The 21696-nt window shown below is 43.7% G+C and overlaps 1 protein-coding gene across 2 annotated transcripts in view; it reads left to right on the top strand.

Moving 5' to 3' along the window:
* The window catches only part of LOC126457802 (nuclear pore complex protein Nup85), a 130418-nt gene that overhangs the window by 5324 nt on the left and 103398 nt on the right, over positions 1-21696 (top strand). For both annotated transcript variants that reach the window (XM_050094400.1, XM_050094401.1), the window contains exon 3: positions 20031-20220. In XM_050094400.1, coding sequence (XP_049950357.1) covers positions 20031-20220 — 190 coding nt within the window. The remainder of the gene's footprint in view (positions 1-20030; positions 20221-21696) is intronic.

Raw genomic sequence — 21696 nt, 5'->3', positions numbered from 1 at the left:
TCCTTCACCCCTCTTCCTCCCCTTCAACCTTTCTGCATGAAGGGAGAGACACAGGCTCCAAAAGCTTGCCTGAGTATAACTTTCTATTATGTGTGTGTTCTGCCACTGCTGGTGAGTAGTTTTTTTTATCTATCCAGTTAAATTAATTTGTCAAAAATTGTTTTTGTTCTAATATTAATATACAGTATCAGGTACAAAATAAAATAAAAAATGCAGAACAACAACATGCCTCAACAGACAGGTTATTGCATGTGTCTTAACATAGCAGTAAGAGTACTCTTTCTCATAAAATGGCAGGTTCGTCACAGACTAGAAGACTGATGCATCAGCTTGTCAAAATTAAGGCAACTATATATGCTGTTATTCATCACATACATCTGTCTTATGCCACTCTCAACAGTACATATCATTGCAACCAGGGAGCCAACAGACTGGCAGGTGGTGACCAGTAAAGGATAGGCGTCGACAATTTGACCAATAGGTGTCGCCAATGTACCATGTATTTTTTTTCTTAAAATCATTTATGTGATTACATTGCAGTGTGATAGCTAAAATGTGGATAAAAGTAAATCTAAAAACATGTTTACAGAATTGTTGCCAATTAATAATTTTGGCAGACTCTAAAAAATTATTCTTATACCATTAATTATGCAATGCACATCTACATCTATACTCTGCAAACCACCATGAAGTACATGGCAGAGGATATGACCCATTGTACCAGTTGTTACACTTTTTTCCTGTTCGATTCACATATGGAGTGCGGGAAGAATGAGTGTTTCAATGCTTCTGTGTGTGCTGCAATTATTCTAATCTTATCCTCACAGTCCCTGTGTGAGCGGTACATTTAAAGCTGGTTCTTGAAACTTTGTTGGTAGACTTCATTGGGATAGTTTGTCTATTTTCGAGTCTGCCTGGGTTCAGTTTCTTCAGCACCTCTCTAACGTGTTCCCGTGGGTCAGACAAATCTGTGACCATTCACTCTGCTATTCTCTATATACATTCAATATCCCATGTTAGTTCAATTTGATACTGGTCTCACATGTTGAGCAGTAGTCTAGAAAGAGTGATTTTTAAGCAATCTCCTTTGCATACTGATGGCACTTTCCTAGTATTATACCAATAAACAGAAGTCTACCACCTTATTTACCCACATCTAAACCTCTGTGATTATTTTGTGTCACATCCCTACAGTGTGTCTCACCTAGGTATTTGTGAGAGTTAGCCAATTTCAACTGTGACTCAATGATATTATTGCTATAGGAGACTACATTTGTTCGTTAATTTTGAAGTGCACAATTTTACATTTATGAACATTTAAAGCCAGTTGCCAATCTTTGCACCACGTTGAAATCTTATCAAGAACTGACTGAATATTTATTCAGCTTCTTTCTGACAGTACTTCATTATAGATAACTAAATCATATGCAGGAAGTTTGAGGTTACTATTAATATTGTCCTGAAGATCGTTAATATACATGAGGAGCAGGGATCCTGACACACTTTCCTGAGTCACACATGAAGTTACTTCTACATCTGACAATAACTCTCCATCCAAGATAACCTACTGTGTTCTCCATACCAAAAAGTCCTCAGTCCAGTTATAAATTTCTCTCGATACCCCTTATAATCAAACTTTTGACTATAAGGGCATGTGTTGTACTGAGTCAACTGCTTTTCAGAAATCAAGGAGTACATCTACCTGACTGCCTTGATTCAAAACTTTCACTATGTCATGTGACATAAAAGTGTGAGTTCAGTTTCACGTGATCAATGTATTGGAATCCATGCTGGTTGGCATGTGATTTAGTGTCAGTTTATTTTCTATAAGCCATGAACTTAGTTAGGTGATGTACTGCACTATTTGAAACCGAACCAATGTTGCACACATCATTTACTACCAAGCTAGTGTCATCAGCAAACAGAAATATTTTAGAGTTACCCGTAATACTAGAGGGCATATCATTTATATAAATAAGGAACAGGAGTGGCCCCAACACTGATCCCTGGGGCACCCCACCCCCACCCCCCTCGCACTTGACTGTACCCCACTCAGACCGCACATCACAGACATTCCCAACATTGTGAGTAATGACCTTTTGCTGTCTGTTGCTAAAGTAAGAGGTGAATCAATTGTGAGCTACTCCCCGTATTCCGTAATGGTCCAACTTTTGGAACCTTATAGAGGAAAGAGACTATAGCATTTTCAGTTGTTAAACGACTTCTAAAGCCAAACTGTACATTTGATAGCAAATTGTGTGATATAAAATGATCAATTATCGTTACATACACAGCCTTTTCAATAACTTTTGCAAACACTGATGGCATAGGATTAGGTCTAAAATTATCTACATTATCCGTTTCTCTCTTTTTATAAAGCGGCTTTACTACTGAGTACTTTAATCATTCAGGAAACTGACAATTCCTAAAGGAAAAATTACAAATATGGCTAAATACAGGGCTAGAGGGCTAACATGTACAGCACAGTACTTTAATATTCTGATAGACACTCCATCATAACCACGAGAGTCCTTAGTCTTCATTGATTTAATTGTTGACTCAATCTCCCTCTCGTCTGTATCACCGAGGAGTATTTCAGACATAAATCTCGGAAAGGCATTTGCCAAGAAAGTTATGATTCCCTGTGGAAAATATTCGCAAATTAAAGATTTGAAGAGACTAGGTCAAGAGCAGAGCTTCCACGTTCAGCTAGGCCAAAGTCTGTTATTATAGATAAGAATCTTAAACTCGTCATGCAGTGTTTTGTGTAAACATCACTAAATGTCGAAGAAAAGTGTCCAAGGAGTATGGGATAGCAAGAACAAGCCTACGAGGGATACATAAAAAGCTGAAATTGAGACCATGGTGGCCCACTTTACTTGAAGGCCTAAATTAAGGTGATCTGGACAGATCTATGAAATTCTGTGACTTGTACACAATCCAACTGAAAACTGATCCAGTTTTACAAAAGCATTCTTTGAGGTGACAGTGACTTTTAAGGTGAAAAGCAGAACAAACAATATTAACTACGTCTACTGGGATTCTTCTAAGCTTCATGTGGCAATGAAGACACTCTTGGTGTGAGTATAAGGGCAGGGATTTTCGGCAGTGAGTGGCAAACAGGGTACTATTGAATGTCCTCTATGTTCCCCAGGTATCACACATGTGAATTTTTCAGTCTGGGGAATACTAAAAAATGAAGTTCATTCCCTCGAGATTCATGATGTTGAGCTTATGTAGGAATGAATCCAATCTGAATCTGATAACCTACAGTTCTGAAAGATTTTCAACAAAATTTGTAAATCAGTATTGGAAAGGTGCAATGTTTGGTGGACAGCATGGAAACAACTTTGAGCATCTTTCGTGTGTTCATTGAACCGTACATGTATTTCTGTGTTGATTATAAATTTGTATTGTCATTTGCTCAGTATTATTGTACCAAACACATTTTTGATAACTGGCCCACTTTGTACATCTCGAAAAGAAATATTCAGTGTTACCACATCTCTTAAAAATCAATGTTAAGTGGTTATGTTCAATTCAGTAGTAATGTAATGAAATGTTTATAAAGTGAATGTGGTAATACTCTGATCAGCCAGAACATTATGACCACTGACCTGCTATCATTATAAACCTGTCCAGGCGATAGCAGCATCACCTGGTGAGGAATGACTGCTATCAGACACACGCGTGGTGTCATGTAGTATCAGTAAGTGTGCTGTCCGTGTGTAGAATGGGGAAGTTGCATGATCTATCTGAGTTTGACTGGGGGCAGATTGTGAAAGCCTGAAGGATTGGCATTTTGGAAACTACTCCACTTGTTGGCTGTTCAAGCCGTGCGTGGTAGCTGAGCGGTCTGAGGCATCTTGTCGCAGTTGGCGCAGCTTCCCCCATCGGAGGTTCAAATCCTCCCTCGGGCATGGGTGTATGTGCCGTCCTTAGCTTAAGTTAGATTAAGTAGTATGTAAGCTTAGGAACCGATGACCTCAGCAGTTTGGTCCCATAAGACCTTACCACAAATTTCCATTTCGGGTGTTCAAGGGAGTCATCTGGTTGGGCAGCCACCTGTCATTATTAATGTCAAACATTGCAGTCTGGGCAGACTGGTAAAACAGGACAGGTGGCGAACTGTGGCAGAACTAATATCAGACTTTAATGCTGAGCAGAGTACAAGTGTGTCTGAATTCACAGTCCATCGGACACTCCAAATGATGTGCCTCTGCCACTGATGACCCATACTGATGCCAATGTTAACACGATGGAAACTATGACGAAAATGGGCACATTACCATCTGCACTGGACATTGGTACAGTGGCAAAGCATTGCTTGGTGTGATGAATCCCAGTGCCTTCTTCATCATGCCAACAGAAGGATGTGAATCTCTCATCTTCCAGGGGAACAGCTCCTTGACACCTGTATTGTGGATGGACACAAGCTAGTAGTGACTTCATCATGCCCTGGGAAACATTTAAAAGGGGATCCAGTGGAGCTTGTGCAAGGCACCACGAGGGCCAAGGATTATTGTGCACTGGTTGCTGACCATGTACGCATGGCAGTCGTGTTTTCCAGTGGCAGTGGCATTTTTCAACAAGCTAATGCACCCCGACGCAAAGCCAGGGGCATGATGTTGTTAGAGAAACACAGTGGTGATTTCCAGTTGATGTGCTGCCTCCCCTACTTGCCAGATCTGAATGCGATTGAACCCATCTGGAATGTGACTGAACGTGGCATCAGAGCTCATCGCCACGCCCCCCTCAGAATTTACGGGAATTAGGTGACTTTTGTGTACAGATGTGGTGCCAACTCCCTCCAGAGACCTACTGAGGCCTCATTGGTTCCATGCCACAATGTGTCGTCACTGTTACCTCTGCCAAAGGTGGTCATACCAGCTATTGGGCAGGTAGTCATAATGTTCTGTCTGATCACTGTATGTGGACTTCCTTATATAAAGACTCCTGTCACAATGGTAGTATTCCAGATAGATTTAAACATGCTTTTGTCAAACCACTTTACAAAAATGAGACAAATGCTAATAAAGAATTGCCAACTCATCTTGTTACTGTCATTATTTTCAAACATATTCGAGATGATCATGTACAGGCGACTTCTTATCTACCTAGTGCAGGAAAACATTGTAGCAAACAATTTGGATTTCCACAAGGACTGTCAATTGAATAGACTGTATTTACCTTAGTGAATGATATGCTAGAACCAATAACTCAGAAATTGTTACCATTGGGAATATTTTGTAATTTGGTAAGGTTTTTGATTGTTTGAACCATGGTATCCTAATTCTACAGAATAGTAGATGCTGCGGGTTAATGGTTTTTGTCACATCTGTATTATTACAGAAAGCTCAGTTTCATGTCAACAACATGATAGTCTCTGAGAATTTGAAGCGATCTGATGTTGAGCACAAGGTTGGATTAGGAGTACTCTGTTGTTTCTGATATACATAAATGATCTCTCACTTGTAGGTGCAAAAGAAACAAATTTTGTACTTTTTGCTCATGATAAAAGTACAGAAATAAAAATATAGTACCAGGCACCTTACTGCAAAGGCCCCTAACAAAATATTCAAAAATGTCAACAGATGGTTCGTACCAGACAGATCATCACTGAATTATGAGAAGACTCAGTGATACAGTTCAGTTCTTCTCATAGAATTCCATAAGCTATACAAACAGATTTCTGAGACTATGAAATAAAAATACAAGTAATATGAAATTTTTAAGCACTAAAGAGAGATCACAAGCTCAATTGGAAAACACTCTGCCTAGAAGTAATGAAGTGCCTTGATTCACCTATATTTGCAGTTAAGGATGATTTCTGCTGTAGGCAATTCAAAAATGAAGAAACTCATTTATTGTGCATTTCCATTCACTAATAGTTTTCTGGGACAATTAAATTGATAGTGTTTTCAGGATACAGAAGCATGTTAAAATAAATTATATCTGGCCCCATTGTAGAACATCGTGCAGAAATCTCTTTAAAAAACTGGGTGTTGTGACAAGTACTTAATATATACTGAAGTGCCAAAGAAACTGGTGTAGGCATGTGTATTCAGATACATGGATATGTAAACAGGTAGTATATGGTGCTGTGGTTGGCAACACCTATATAAGATAACAAATGTCTGGTGCAGTTGTTACATATGTTACAGCTGCTACAATGGCAGGTTATCAAGATTTAAGTGAGTTTTAATATGATGTTAGTCAGTGCATGAGCGATGTGACAGAGCATCTTCGAGGTAGCGATGAAGTGAGGATTTTCCCGTACGATCATTTCATGAGTGTACTGTGACTATCAGGAATCTGGTAAAACATCAAATCTCCAACATTGCAGTGACCAGAAAAAGATTGTGTAAGTACAGGACCAACTACAACTGAAGAGAATCTTTCACTGTGACAGAATTGCAACCCCTCCACAAATTGCTGCAGATTTCAATGCTGGGCCATTCAACGAAACATCACCACTATTGGCTTTCAGAGCCAAAGGCCCACTAGTGTACCCATGACGACTGCACGACACAAAGCTTTACGCCTCGGCTGGGCCTGTCAGCCCTGTCATTGGACTGTTGATGATTGGTAACATGTTGCCTGGTTGGACGAGTCTCGTTTCAAATTTTATCCAAGAGATGGGCATGTCTGGGTATGGAGATATCCTCATGAATCTATTCAAGATAGTCCAGGCTCTGTAATGGTGTGATGCATATGCAGTTGGAGTGATACTGGACCCCTGATACATCTAGTTAAGACTCCTATCTGATCACCTGCATCTATTCATGTCCATTGTGCATTCAGACAGACTTGGCAATTCCAGCAGGACAATGTGACACTCCACACATCCCTAATTGCTACAGAGTGGCTCCAGGAACATTCTTCTGAGTTTAACACTTCCACTGACCACCAAACTCCCCAAACATGAACACTATTGAGCATATCTGGGATGGCTTGCAACATTCTGTTCAGAAGAGATCTCCACTGCTTTGTACTCTTCGGATTTATGGACAGCCCTGCAGGATTCATGGTGCCAGTTCCCTCTACCACTGCTTCAGACATTAGTAGAGTCCATGCCACGTCATGTTGCAGCACTTCTGCGTGCTCGTGGGGCCCTACACGATATTTGGCAGGTGTACTAGTTTCTTTGGCTCTTCAGTGTATATTTATTAGCATTCTCTTTCGTAACCAGTATTTCCTTTTTGTAAAATAATAATAATAATAATAATTTCAAGGGGCAAACATCAGTGCAGACAGAAGTCTGATACGAGGAGACACGTGTATACAATAATATACCAGAGTACCATAAATGTGTTAAAGTTTGAGACTGAATTAAAGAACTTTCTGTTGTGAACTACTACTACTACTACTACTACTACTACTACTACTGCTCCACTGAAGAGTATCCTCACAAACTCCTAAATTTTGTGTTTTTGTTTAATCTGTAATTAGAAATCACTTCACTGTTGGAAATCATACGTAAGGTATCCAGTAGACATTACTTTTATTTATTCAGTTCACTGTATTATATTTAAATTAACTGTCCATATTCAACTTTTTTTCCACATTACAGAGATGAGACTCCACAGAAGATATGGACTATCGTGAATGTCTTGTAAATGCAACAACATAAAAGTCTGATAGCTGGCAAAGCAAACCTTAAACTCGATTTTTTCTTCTGCCAAATCCTTCTATTCTGTAAAATGATTTTTTAAATTAAAAACTAGTGTCCAGTGTAGTGTAAAAGTCAGAGATATTAACTTATGTTGTAGTAATACATTTGTCATTAGAAGTATAAGTACAAAAGGCTATTACTGTATATTCATTTAATTAAATTTAAGCCACTGTGCTATTTACATATTCAGTCAATCCATTAATAAAAGAATAGAAAAATGTTAAGGTGACGGTGTTAATGTTTTAGGTGTTCTACATAGTCTCCCCATAATTGAGTACAACACGCAAATTTCATACAACCACATGAAACTGTCAGAAAAGTGCTTCATTGAGATGTTGTTAGTCACATATGGCATTGGTTTGAATGTCAGCTATGTCATCAAAGCATTGACTCTTAATGAAGTTCTCCACTCTGTCAGTTTTGGAAGGTTTGTGTTGATAACACTAAACCCCGTCAGCCCTGATGATTTTTTGCACAAAAGATTTGTCTGCATTTTGTGCTTTCATCAAGTTGTGGCAGATGTCCACACATTGGTTTTGTTCAGGTTCAAGGTATGCAGGACCAACTTCGCACATAGTTTTCTCTTCACCAGAACATTCTCCAGAAACATCTGGAACACTTTATGTAGAGATGTTGCTTCATTGCAATATGTGATGTGACGACGTTGATACTCTTTGGTTGCACACCTACTATCGAACACTACCTGCTCACAACTGTCAGGTCGAATGCACACATTTTGCTGATAGTTGTTAACTCATGCAATCATCATAGTTATTATGCAGACTCTCCCATATACACTGGGAGTGAAACAAGTCTTGAAACATTTTCTTCATTTGTGTGGCCATATTGTCCATAGTAACTTTACAATTTTTGATGGTATTTTTATTTTGTCATTGAAGCTACAAAAATATTCTCAAGAATTGAAACTTTATGGATGAATATATCCACACCACTTACGTACACATATTCTCAGGTTTCTCAGAGTTTCTTGTGATGCTCTACCATGAGTCAAATGAAATTGTGATGAGCCATGGTGCCCTTCTTTGAATACATGCGAAAACCTCTGTTAATCATGCCTCAGGTACATCCCACACACAAAGGCAATATTGTAAGATAGGATGCACAAGTGATTTCTCTAATGACCTCTATGTCAGTGAGACGTTAAACCCCCACAAGTGGTTTGTAAAAACCTTCTTTAGGACTGTAAATAATTCTGGGTGAAAGAAGACCACTCACCGAAAAGCAGAAGTGTCCTTGTCAATAGGCACACACAAAAGAGGGAAAATCTGCTAGCTTTCCCTTTCTGAATTAGCCTTTGATGAGCCAGAATGAAGTACATGCACACCCATGTGCACAGACACATGCATATTTATGCACGTACATGGTGCTGGCTGGACCAACAGTGCCAGTGCTATTTTTTGTCAGACACACTGTGTCTTTGGTGGGGCTAGCGTCGGGTGAGGCACGGAAAGGAACTGGGGGCAGGTGCCTAGCAGCTGAGAGGGAAGTGTCCAGTGTGCCATCTAGAATTGTAAGATCGAGCTAAACTTACAACACATAATCAGCTTCTGTAATAATCCTGTCGTCAGTCTCCGATTTCCCACTGTCCCCACATCTGGCTGTTTCCTCTTCCTCTACCATTTCAATTCTCATCATCAGCTTCAGCGAGTACCATTTCCCTCTGGCCACCACAATCGTGCAAGCCCATATATTTGCCACCCACCCCCCCCCCCCTCTTGCAATCTGCTGCTCGGAGTGACCATGCAGTTCTGGGTGCTACAGTCTGGAACCGCATGACCACTACGGTTGCAAGTTCAAATCCTGCCTCGGGCTGGGATGTGTGTGATGTCCTTAGGTTGGTTGGGTTTGAGTAGTTCTAAGTTCTAGGGGACTGATGACCTAAGAAGTTAAGTCCCATAGTGCTCCTACAATCCTAGCTGGCTTACCCGTCACCTCCATCCCAGCCACTACCCACAACCAGTACGCACTCTAACCTACCCCTCTACTCTCCCTCTCCTCCCCCACTCCCCCTCCCCTTCCCCCTCCCCTTCCCCCTCCCCTTCCCCCTCCCCTTCCCCCTCCCCTTCCCCCTCCCCTTCCCCCTCCCCTTCCCCCTCCCCTTCCCCCTCCCCTTCCCCCCTCCCCTTCCCCCCTCCCCTTCCCCCCTCCCCTTCCCCCCTCCCCTTCCCCCTCCCCTTCCCCCCTCCCCTTCCCCCCTCCCCTTCCCCCCTCCCCTTCCCCCCTCCCCTTCCCCCCTCCCCTTCCCCCCTCCCCTTCCCCCCTCCCCTTCCCCCCTCCCCTTCCCCCCTCCCCTTCCCCCCTCCCCTTCCCCCCTCCCCTTCCCCCCTCCCCTTCCCCCCTCCCCTTCCCCCCTCCCCTTCCCCCCTCCCCTTCCCCCCTCCCCTTCCCCCCTCCCCTTCCCCCCTCCCCTTCCCCCCTCCCCTTCCCCCCTCCCCTTCCCCCCTCCCCTTCCCCCCTCCCCTTCCCCCCTCCCCTTCCCCCCTCCCCTTCCCCCCTCCCCTTCCCCCCTCCCCTCTTCCCACCTCCCCTCTTCCCACCTCCCCTCTTCCCACCTCCCCTCTTCCCACCTCCCCTCTTCCCACCTCCCCTCTTCCCACCTCCCCTCTTCCCACCTCCCCCCTTCCCACCTCCCCCCTTCCCCCCTCCCCCCTTCCCCCTTCCCCACTCCCCCCTCTCCCCACTCCCCCCCCTCCCCCCTTCCCCCCTCCCCCCTTCCCCCCTCCCCACTCCCCCCTCTCCCCACTCCCCCCCTCCCCCCTTCCCCCCTCCCCCCTTCCCCCCTCCCCCCTTCCCCCCTCCCCCTTCCCCCTCCCCCCCTTCCCCCTCCCCCCTTCCCCCCTCCCCCCCTTTCCCCCTCCCCCCCTTCCCCCCTCCCCCCCTTCCCCCTTCCCCTTCACCCCTCCCCTTCACCCCTCCCCTTCACCCCTCCCCTTATCCCCTCCCCTTCCCCCCTCCCCCTCCCCTCCCCTTATCCCCCCCTTCCCCCCCTCCCCTTCCCCCCTCCCCCTCCCTCCCCTTCCCCCCTCCCCTTCCCCCCCTCCCCCTCCCCTCCGCCCCCCCTCCCCTCCACCTCCTCAAACTTGTCCTCTAAGTGATCAATAAAACAAACTGTGCTTCATCGCATGTCATCTGCCCTGATGCCACCCATTCCAACTAGGGGTCCTCCCCACTGGTGCCACCCAGCCGTAGCAAAGGCCACATGGCAGGTTGGCCATTGCCGGGAGTCCCTATGTCCCAGGGTGGTGGGCATCTACTTCTCTGCATATGTGGGGAGTTAACGACACAGGCATCAGCAGAGCGGTCCCTGTATGGTCAGGGGGCTACAAACAACAGGGTACATGGTGACCCCACCAAAATGCAGAGTGAAAATTTCATTTAGGAAGTGACAAGATACTGCAAACTGGTCACTGTCACAAAGCTCATCATTTAGTGACCAATGCCATGGAAGCTACGAGACTGCAGGAAGACAGCATGAAATCAGTAGTGAAAAGGTGCCATGGACAGCACTGAAATGAATAGGACTAGAATCACTGAGAAGACACAAACCATGTTTGGTAAGAAGCTAGTGGCGGGTACTGGCAGCACTGAAATGAATAGGACTGCCATCACTGAGAAGACACAAACTATGTTTGGTAATAAGCTTGTGATGGACACTGAAATCCCTAAGTAGGATAAAGGGGGGGGGGGAGGTAGTTGTGGGATTAACGAGAGGTCATCTCGGTGTAAATTAGTGGCTTGCCTGGGGGTATGTAACCTTTGCAAATGGCCATCACTGATGTTGTCTGCACTCGCACCAGTATTGCTTCCAATGTGGTATGCAGCGGAATCCACTCACTGACCGTATCTGGGTGTGATCTCAGGGCTAGCATGGTTCTGACAGAATGCACATTAACCACGGAATGCTTTAGAATGAGCATCAGTGAAGCTGGGTCTTGTATTGAGCAACACAAATTGCAGACGAGGAGGAAATCAGGTGTTGTATTTCTTGCCGGCGACAGTAATATCTATTACAGCTCCACTGAATAATCGTGTTATGGATGGCATGTTACAGCTGGAATTCACCAGCAGATGCCTTTGCATCACAACTATTACGTGAAGGAACTTCCAATATTGTGCAGCTGTGAAGGGTGGCTTTGGAGAAAGCAGCATTGAACTTCATCAACAAAGTATAGAAGGCCCCCCGGAAAAAGGCCATTCCTTTGGTGGTCGCCAGAAGTCACTGAAGCAATTAAGGGGCACTGGCGAGCTCTACAGCAGCATAAGCGGCACCCTTCCCTGGAGCACCTCATAGCCTTTAAACGGCTCTGTACCCGCATTTGCCAACTTATCAAACGACAGAAGCAGAAGTGTTGGGAGAGATATGCGACGACCAATGGGTGCCCTACGTCACCGTCCCAAGTCTGGGCAAGGATCGATTGTGTTTTCAGGTACCAGACCCCAACAGGTGTTCCCGGTATTAACATAAATAGCATGTTATCTACCGAAGAAATTGTGATTGCCTAGATTTGCTGAGTGCTCACGCCTCTGCATCTTAGAATTACCCACCAGCCTTTTGCACTCTCGAACAGTGGCTGGAAGGAAAGTTCTCTCGTTCACTACACACCACAGTGTATCCTAAAATGCACCATTTACAGAGTGGGAGCTCCTTAGTGCCCTTGCACATTGGCCTGACACTGCTCCTGTGGCAGATCGGATCCAGTCAGATGATTAAACATCTCTCATCTGACTACAAACGACATCTCCTTGCCATGTTCAACCAGATCTGGTGTGATGGCATCTTTCCATTGCAGTGGTGGGAGAGCACCATCATTCCCGTGCTCGAACACAGTAAAAACCTGCTTGATGTGGATAGCTATCGGCCCATCAGCCTCACCAACGTTCTTTGTAAGCTGCTGGAATGTATGGTATGTTCGCAGTTGGGTTGGGTCCTCGCATGGCCTACTAGCTTCCACGTCAGGGTGGCTTCTACCAGGGTTGCTCTACCACTAACGTTCTTGTGTCCCTTGAGTCTGCCACCCCATCAGTCTTTTCCAGATGCAACACCTGGTTGCCGTCCTTTTTTTTTTTTTTTTTTTTTTTTTTTTTTTTTTTTTTTTTTTTTTTTTTTTTGAGAAAAGCGTATGACACGACCTAGTGACATCATATCCTTGCCACATAATACAAGTGGGGTCTCTGAGGTCCGCCCCTGATTTTTATCCAAAATTTCCTGTCACTTCGTACTTTCGGTGTCCAAATTGGTGCCTCCCATAGTTCCCCCATGTCCAGGAGAATGGGGTCCTGCAGGGCTCTGTATTGAGTGTATCTATTTTTAGTGGCCATTAATGGTCTAGCAGCAGCTGTAGGGCTGTCCGTCTCACCTTCTCTGTCTGTGCACGGACAACTTCCGTATTTCGTACTGCTCCACCAGTACTAGTGTTGCTGAGCGGTGCCTACAGGGAGCCATCCACAAGGCGCAGTCATGGGCTCTGGCGCACGGTTTCCAGATTTCAGCCACAAAGTCTTGTGTGATGCACTTCTGTCGGCGTCGTACCGTTCATCCGGAACCAAAACTTTACCTTAATGATCCACTCACTGTAGTGTAGACGTGTCACTTCGTAGGACTGGTATTCTGGTTTTCGTCATCCAATTGACTTGGCTTCCTCATCTTCGTCAGCTTAAGTGGAAGTGCTGGCAGCACCTCAATGCCCTCTGTTGCCTGGGTTGCAGGTCACTCTTCGCTGCTGCACCTCTACGAAGCCCTTGTCCAATCCTGCCTTGACTATGGGAGTGTGGTTTATGGTTCGGCAGCGCCGTCAGCATTGCCTTTACTCGACCCAGTGCACCACTGTTGCTTTTGCCTAGCAACAGGAGCTTTTAGGACGAGTCCAGTGACCAGTGTCCTGGTGGAGGCTGGAGTCCTTCCATTGCAGGTTAGGCATGCACAACTGCTGGCCAGTTACGTTGCACATGTTCGTAGTTCTCCTGCGCATCCAAATTACCGTCTTCTTTTTCCCCCGCTCTGCATTTCATCTCCTGCATCAGTGGCCCAGGTCATGACTACTAATTACTGTTAGTGTCCGATCCCTTCTTTCCAAACTGGAGTCCTTGCCTTTCCACATATACTTGAGGTCCATTCACCTCCTTGGCATACACCTAGCCCACAGCTTCGCCTGGAACTTTCACCTGTCCGTAAGGACTCAGTTAACCCCGCCTCTCTCCCCCGCCACTTCCTTTCGATTCTTGACATGTACCGAGGCCGTGAAGTGGTTTACACCGACGGCTCGATGACTGATGACGTCAGCTTCACGCATGTCCATGGATGACATATTGAACAGCATTTCTTACACAATGGCTGCAGTGGTTTCACTGCTGAGCTGGTGGCTATATCTCATGTTATTGAGCACATTCGTTCATGCCCTGGGGAGGCATATCTTTTGTGTGCTGACTCCTTGAGCAGCCTACAAGCTATCGACCAGTGCTACCCCAGTCATCCTTTGGTAGCAACCATCCAGGAGTCCATCTATGCCGTGGAATGGTCCAGTCGTTCAGTGGTGGTTGTCTGGATCCCAGGTCACATCAGAATCCCAGGCAAAGAACTTGTCAACAGGCTGGCCAAACAGGCTACGCAGAAACCGCTTATGGAGATTGGCTTCTCTGCAACTGGCCTGCGTTCAGTATTATGCCGCAAGGTTTTGTGGCTTTCGGAGACAGAATGGTGTAACCTTAGTACACACAACACACTGTGTGCCCTTAAGGAGACTACGAATGTGTGGAAGACCTCAATGCGGGCCTCTGGCAGGGACTCTGTGGTTCTCTGTTGGCTCCACATTGGCCATGCTCGGGTGACACATTGCTACCTCCTGCAGTGTGATGACCCACCTCAGTGTCAGTGCAGCGCCCAGCTGACAGTGGCCCATATCTTGGTGAGCTGTCCTCCTTTGGCTTGCCATTAATTTTAGCTGACAACACCTCATCAGCTAATTTAGTTTTAAGTTTTATGTGTGACGATGGGTTTTATCATTCTGTATAAGTTTCCGTGCATGTCCTTTGTCCCTTTGTGTTCTCCTCTCCAATGCTTGTAGGCTGGATGTTTTAATGTGTCGCAGAGTGGCTGGCTTTTCCTTTTTATTCTCATGGTTGGCCAGCCACGCTCATCTGCTGTCTTGTTTTATCCCTTCTACCTGTTTCTAGCTTCTCCCTGTGGTTTTCTTTTCCTGTTTTGTCCATAGTAGTGTTGGTTGTCCTTCTGGTTCTTCCATTCTCCTGTTATTGTGCTGTAAACCTCCTTTCTTTTCTTCTTTCCCACGTGTAATTATTTTACCATGAACAAGGGACCAGTGACCTTGCAGTTTGGTCCCTTCTCCCCTCCTTAAAACCAACCAATCGCTCTGCAGCAGAGTGTGCGCTGATATGAAACTTCCTGGCAGATTAAAACTCTATGGAGGACCAAGATTCGAATTTAGGACCTTTGCAAGAGAGCTTCTGTGAAGCTTGGAAGATAGGAGAAGAGGTACTGGCAGAAGTAAAACTGTGAGGTTGAGTAGTGAGTCTCACTTGGGTAGCTCAGTTGGTAGAGCACTTTCCCGTGGAAGGCAAAGGTCCTGAGTTTGAATCACGGTTGGCACACAGTTTTAATCCATCAGAAAATTTCATATTGATGCACACTCTGCTGTAGAGTGAAAATTTCATTCTGGAAAGATTCCCCAGGTTGTGGCTAAGCCATGTTTCCACAATATCCTTTCTTCCGGGAGTGCTAGTTTCGCAAGGATCACAGCAGAGTTTCTGTGAAGCTTGGAAGGTAGGAGATGAGGTACTGGTGAAAGTAAAGCTGTGAGGATGGGTCACGAGTTGTGCTTGGATAGCTCAATCAGTACAGCATTCAGCCGTGAAACGCAAAGGTCCTAACTTCAAGAGTCTCAGTCCGGCATAGTTTTAATCTGCCAGAAAGTTTCATATCCTGTCACTTCCTTGTCATTGCTGGACAGAGTCACTACCAAATTGGGTCTTTTGAAGAGCCAGGTGGTAGCTGCATGCCTTTGCTTTTACCTTTGACCATTCTATGAGATTGCATTAATGAGACTGTGCTGGATGGCTCAGGCATGACGACCCATGCCACTGTTACTGGTATTCCTCTTAGGTCCCTGGCCTCTGCCATCATGGGGCAAAGACATTGTAATAGCTGTTCAGGATCACTGAAGAGTCCAGCAACCTTTGAAACGACGTCCTTCGCAGACCAGTCTTATCAGTTTTAAGCAGCTTTGTGCTAAAGCTTGCTCTTTAAATAAACATGGTAAGAAGAAATGCTGTGAACACTCTCCTCCTTGAAGATGTATACTACTTCATCCCTGGTGTCAGCCAAGCTACATAGTCTTCTGCGCTGCCAACGATTCCGGGTCTCGCCCTTCAGGATGATCTTCGTATGGATGTGTCAATTTTGCTGAACACCTTGTGGCCTTCTTTACAATAGCATCTGTATTCTTTTCTTATCCATCTACCTTTCTACTGCAGAAACAATGACCCCCCCCCCCCCCCCATATTTAGCACACACCCCTTCCCCAAAACTGAATCATATAAAGAACCTTTTACTGATCAGGAACTCCTTATGTCTCTTGGCACAACATGTCCAACACCTGAATGTTACTCAAATGTTACTTCTACCCAGGGTCTTCACTTGTATTTGGCTTGCAAGTGTTGTCACTTCACAGTGGGGAACTAGTATCATCATCCCAGTTCTTGATCCAGGCAAAAATCCAGCATCTCTCAACAGCTACTGACCGATTAGCTTCACCATCATGCTCTACAAAGTGCTTGAAACGTTTGTTGCTCACAGATTATGCGGATTCTTGAGTTTTGGGGTGTTTTGTCTCCGTATCAGTGTAGTTTCTAGGAGAGATACAGGTAATCCACAACTGACCATGTGGTCCAGTTGGAAACAGCAATCTGAGATACCTTTTCTAAATTGCAACACCTCATTGCAGTTTTTTTACTACATAAGGCATACTACATCACATTTCGTCATCACATTTTACTTGCCCTCCATGACTAGGGCTTTCAGGGCTCCCTACTGATTTTTATTCCTCAGTTTTTATCCTACTGGTTGTTCCAGGTTTGAATTGACACTTCAGTTGGCTCTCCATGGGTCCAAGAGGACAACCAGAAGACCACAGGTCACCCTTGTCGTTTACTTAAATGACTTTCGCATTTGCTACATAACCCATCAGTAGCCAGGACCAAATGTCAGCTCCAAGATGCTACGCAATATGCCTCTATGCAGACACTTTCCCAGTGTTTCTATTTCTCTTCTGGTCATACATTCAGCATGGTGGTACAGGTCATCTTGACACAGATCTCTCATTGGGTTCCCAGTACTTGGAAGTTGTTGCAGAGTCCCATTTTTGGGACTTTTTGATAAAAAGCTGACTTGGCTGCCCCTTACTCATCAACTGAAGAGTAGCTGCATGAAGCAGCTTAATGCTCACTGTATCATTGCTCACACTTCTTGGGGTGTAGGTCATGGTACTCTTTTCCATATTGACTGGTTCCTCATTTCATCCTAACTGGACTGTGGTCACCAGGTTTAAGGCTCTTTCATTCCCACAACTTTGAAATTATTAGATCCAGTCCATCATTGTGGAGTTCTGGGTACTGGCACCTTCTGGACTAGACCCATAGACAATCTCCTTGCCGAAGCACTGCCCTTACCTCTTAGGCTCCAACAGTACCAACTCTTGGTCTCCTATGCAGCCTTCATTCGACAATTCCTTGATCATCCAACGTATCCAATTCTTTTCGCATACAAGGAGTATCGACCTTCTGATAACCACCCCTAATTGGAATTACCAGTTGGAATCCGCCATACAGCCCTCTGCCAGGATTTCTACCTCTCTCTCTTGTGCCTGGAATGTGCTCACTGTGTTTTCGTGTGCACCCCCTCTCCATGTTGTTTGTGTCCAAGCTACAAATTAGGACCAATCTCTTTCAAGGTCCTAAAGTCTGTCGCCTCCATGACCTTTCGTCATCTGTTACATTTAGGAGTTTCAGGGTGCTAACCATACTTTACACTGACTGCTCTAAAACTGTGAATAAGTTGGGATATGTTTTTACATCCTCTGCCAGTCAGGAATACCATTCATCACTAGACCCATACAGTGTTATTACGGTGATACTGATAGCCGTTAACAGAGCCTTCCACTTTATTGAACATGCCTTCCTTAACTGTGGTTTAATATGTAGTGACTGAATGAGCAGTTTTCAAACCGCTGAACAGTGTTAGTCTTATCACCCTGTGGGAGTTGCTGTTCATGACCTTTTCACTGAAGTTACTGCACAGTACTCGGAGTCATACTGACTGCGTGCAAGGTACTCGCTGTCTAGGTCCCAAGTTGACGCTCTTCCAGTGAATGAACTGGCCAACCGTCATCCCGTTCACTTTGCCAGTTCCAGGTGCACATTTGTTGGGTACAAATGAGACCTCTACTCAGAAATGGAGTGACATCTAGTTGGCTAATGTCCTCCTAATAAACCAACCCCCCCCCCCCCCCCTCCCGAAGGAATCCAGTGTACTATGTTGCCTCTGCAGTTGTCATATCAAGGGTAACCCGTAGTTTTATTTTATATAATGAGCAACCCCCACATTGTATATGTGGAGCCTTACAGACAATATCTGATATCCTGGTGGAATGCCCCATTCTTCTGGCCCGCTCATGAATTCTTTGCCTTAAATGCTGGCAGACAATCCCTGTGTGGTTGAACTGATTCTGAGTTTTCTCCATGAAGCTGGTTTTTATTTGCAGATGTAACAGTTCAAGCTACCTGCAGGATAGGGACAAGATGGTTGAAATTGAGTACCTCTTGCTGGGTCTGGGGACCTCAGACCCCACCTCATTGATCAGGTCACTCTTTCATCCCTCTCTTACTCTGTTGTAATTGCTTTGACACAGTTAGTCTCATTTTGTGTCACACCTTATTTTCTATTTTAGAGGTAGCACTCTGTTGAAGATTGGGTGCTCTTTGGTTCCTTGACTGCACTGGAGCAGGATTGACATGGATGGGGATAAGGCAACTCCCATTTCATGCAGAATCCCTGAGGCACAAACTTGCTACCTTTCCTCTTTCTCCCCTCTCATTTTTATTACTGACTGTCCACTTGATGTCCAGTACATTTTTAGCCTTCTCACTTTTACTGTTCTGAATACACTGATAGGAAGACATTCTTCGCTTTGCAACTGTCTTCACCCACCATCAGGCTGGCAGGAGTCAGTTGGGTGGGCCCTTCCTAGCTGTTGGATGAGAGCTGAGAGATGTCTCGTCTGTTCTGACATGTACTAGCCCACTCCATACACGTTTCCATAAATATATTCCCGGCTCAGACATCAGTATTGCCTTCAGTGCCTCGGTCTTACTGCTCCTATGTGCTTTCATTATGAGGAAACATACATCACTGATATCACTAATTCCAGATAAACTACGCCTTGATTGAAGGACTGATACCCATGCTTTTTAGTCCCCTGACCCACAACCAACCAACCCCCCAAAGGTCTCTGTCAATTACATACTCATAAAACTGAACAAGCCCAGGGAGTTGTTGCATTTTTTCATTGTTATCTTTTTACATCCAATTAATCACAGAAAATTTCAGACTGTATCAGACATTTACATAGCAATTGGAAAAAAAGCAGGTAGGAAAATACTTTTGATAACTGTCAAACAGTCTCTTACGTTTTGTTCAACATTAACATTTGTTGTTATTTAGTGTGAGCGTAAATATCTTCTCGTACAGCAGGCAAGACCACCAATAAAGAAATCTGATGCAATTTGTATGAAAATGCTTTGAGATCAAATGGTCGTTTGGATGCACTTCAATAACTTTGAGGTCTTGACCACACTTTTTTATTATTTCTGAAATCGCCTACTGCATTTCGATATTCTGTCAATTAAAGACAAGACTATTTGTCATAGAAAATTGTTCAATAGATACATTGTATCTTGTCAACATTTTTAACCGAGAATTTGGCCTTGCGTGTATTATTGTTTCATCATTTTCAAAGGCAATTTTTGGAAGAAATAAAGTGTGGTCAAGAAATCTGACAGTTATTAAAATAAAAAAAAAATCATTTTTGATGAAAATGTAACTGTTGAGATTTTAGTGTTATTATGTAATACACCAGACTTGTTCCACATCATTTGTACACATGTAGATATTCAGTTATAGCACAAAAATTTTCTTAAAACTGCTTTCTCACTCCTCAGATTCAAGTAAAATGCAAATTGGAAAATTAGTGTCTGAACATTTTGTGGCAAAACATCTCACCTATAAATTTTGGTCTACAATATTTTAACATTTGTTTTCTTTCAGAAAAAAGAAAAGTACAGGCTACTGAAGTAAAGTTACATCACCTGAGACAAAATATTGTATTATTCCATCCAGTTACAAGGAAGCTTATAAATGAATCCAATGGGGCATTCTTGGCTGGTCAAAAAATTGCAAAAAAGGAGAGTGCAAGTGAAGTAAGATCCAGACTGCTGAAACTTAGCCGGCAGTACAGGCAAGGAAGATAGTTCCATTATTGTTTTTATTGGTTTGTACAGTACATTACTTCTCTGGAGAAATAAATCTTTAACATAATGCAGCACTTCAACAACCATGAATTGTTCAGACAATAAGGAATTCAGCCTTCATTTGCAAGGTAATTCTTTTTTCTTTTAGTGTACCTAGGTTTTAATGCCAATAATAGTATCTTCTTCAGAACCTGTAAATTAACCCATACGGACGTATATTAAACATTGTAATAAATCATCAATCTAATGATTTCACAATAAGAACAATTGTGATACTTACAAAAATTAAATTATTTTTAGAGCCAAACATTGGCCATGTCACAGGATAAAACTAATACAGAATAAAAATGCATAATTATAAGATTATATATGTCAATGCTAAAAACAATAATGAAAACGTAGACGGAGCTGTGCAGGGCCAGGAATAAGGGTCACACGTAAGCAACAAGGAAATTAAGCGTCACAAGCAGTTCTGCAGGCTCGGCCAGCGGCCAAGCGCATGCGTGAATGCACGCACATGCGTTAGAGATAAGCTTTCTCAAAATTACTTAGCGCAATGTAAATTGTAAACAAAATGTGTCAGGAAACAGTCCTGCAAATGGACAAATGCCTACCTATGGTACAGCACATTAAACAATTTTCTTAAGAACTAGCTACTAAGCTAAAGCAAAAAAAAAATTTACATTCAAATATTAAAATAAGAGGGCGAAACCCTACTACAGTAACTAATAAATTAGTATGGGTGACACAGGTGTGTGAAGCTTGAACATAAAACAGGTAAATTAATAAACACCTTTACAACTGGTGTCATTACTATTATAATACAAAATATATGGAGACACACTAAATAAACGCACTATAATAAAGGGGCAAAGCAGATAGGAAACAGCATCGGCCATTCGAAGTGGGCCGTGGATCAACTCCACTGGAGTAAAGGTTGAAATCGCCAGAATAATTTCTATTTTTTAGTTGCAGCTGATCATTAAGTAAATTTTCTCTATCAATAGTAAGATGTTTAAAAATTTACAATTCTTCAAGGGTGTCTAACTTACATCCTCTGACTTCATTATGCAAAAGTTATATATCTTTTAGAGGCTTGGGAGCATGGGCCATTTGGACAAGATGGTCAGAAAATGTGGAACCTAGTGTTCCATCACCGCTTTTAGTCGGCAGATGCTCTTTAAACCTAACAGACAGGGCCCTTCCTGTCTGGCCAATGTAATTGTAAGGATAGGGATGATTTATCAGTACCTTTTCAAGAGAATGGACTAAATTCTTTTTACGGTTGTCGGTGGTAGAGTAAGAAACTTTACACCCTAGGTTTTTTAATAAACGACCTACCTTGTAGGATACGTTACTTGTAAAGGAAACTGATATGTATTTCGTTGCCTGGTCTTGATTGTTGGTACCTGACCTAGAATGGTTGGTAGTCTTCCTTGGTGTTTTTTTGTTAAATAACTGTC

The sequence above is a fragment of the Schistocerca serialis genome, chromosome 2 (assembly GCF_023864345.2).
Source record: "Schistocerca serialis cubense isolate TAMUIC-IGC-003099 chromosome 2, iqSchSeri2.2, whole genome shotgun sequence".
NCBI classification, from domain to species: domain Eukaryota; kingdom Metazoa; phylum Arthropoda; class Insecta; order Orthoptera; family Acrididae; genus Schistocerca; species Schistocerca serialis.
This window is presented reverse-complemented; position numbering and strand designations above follow the sequence as displayed.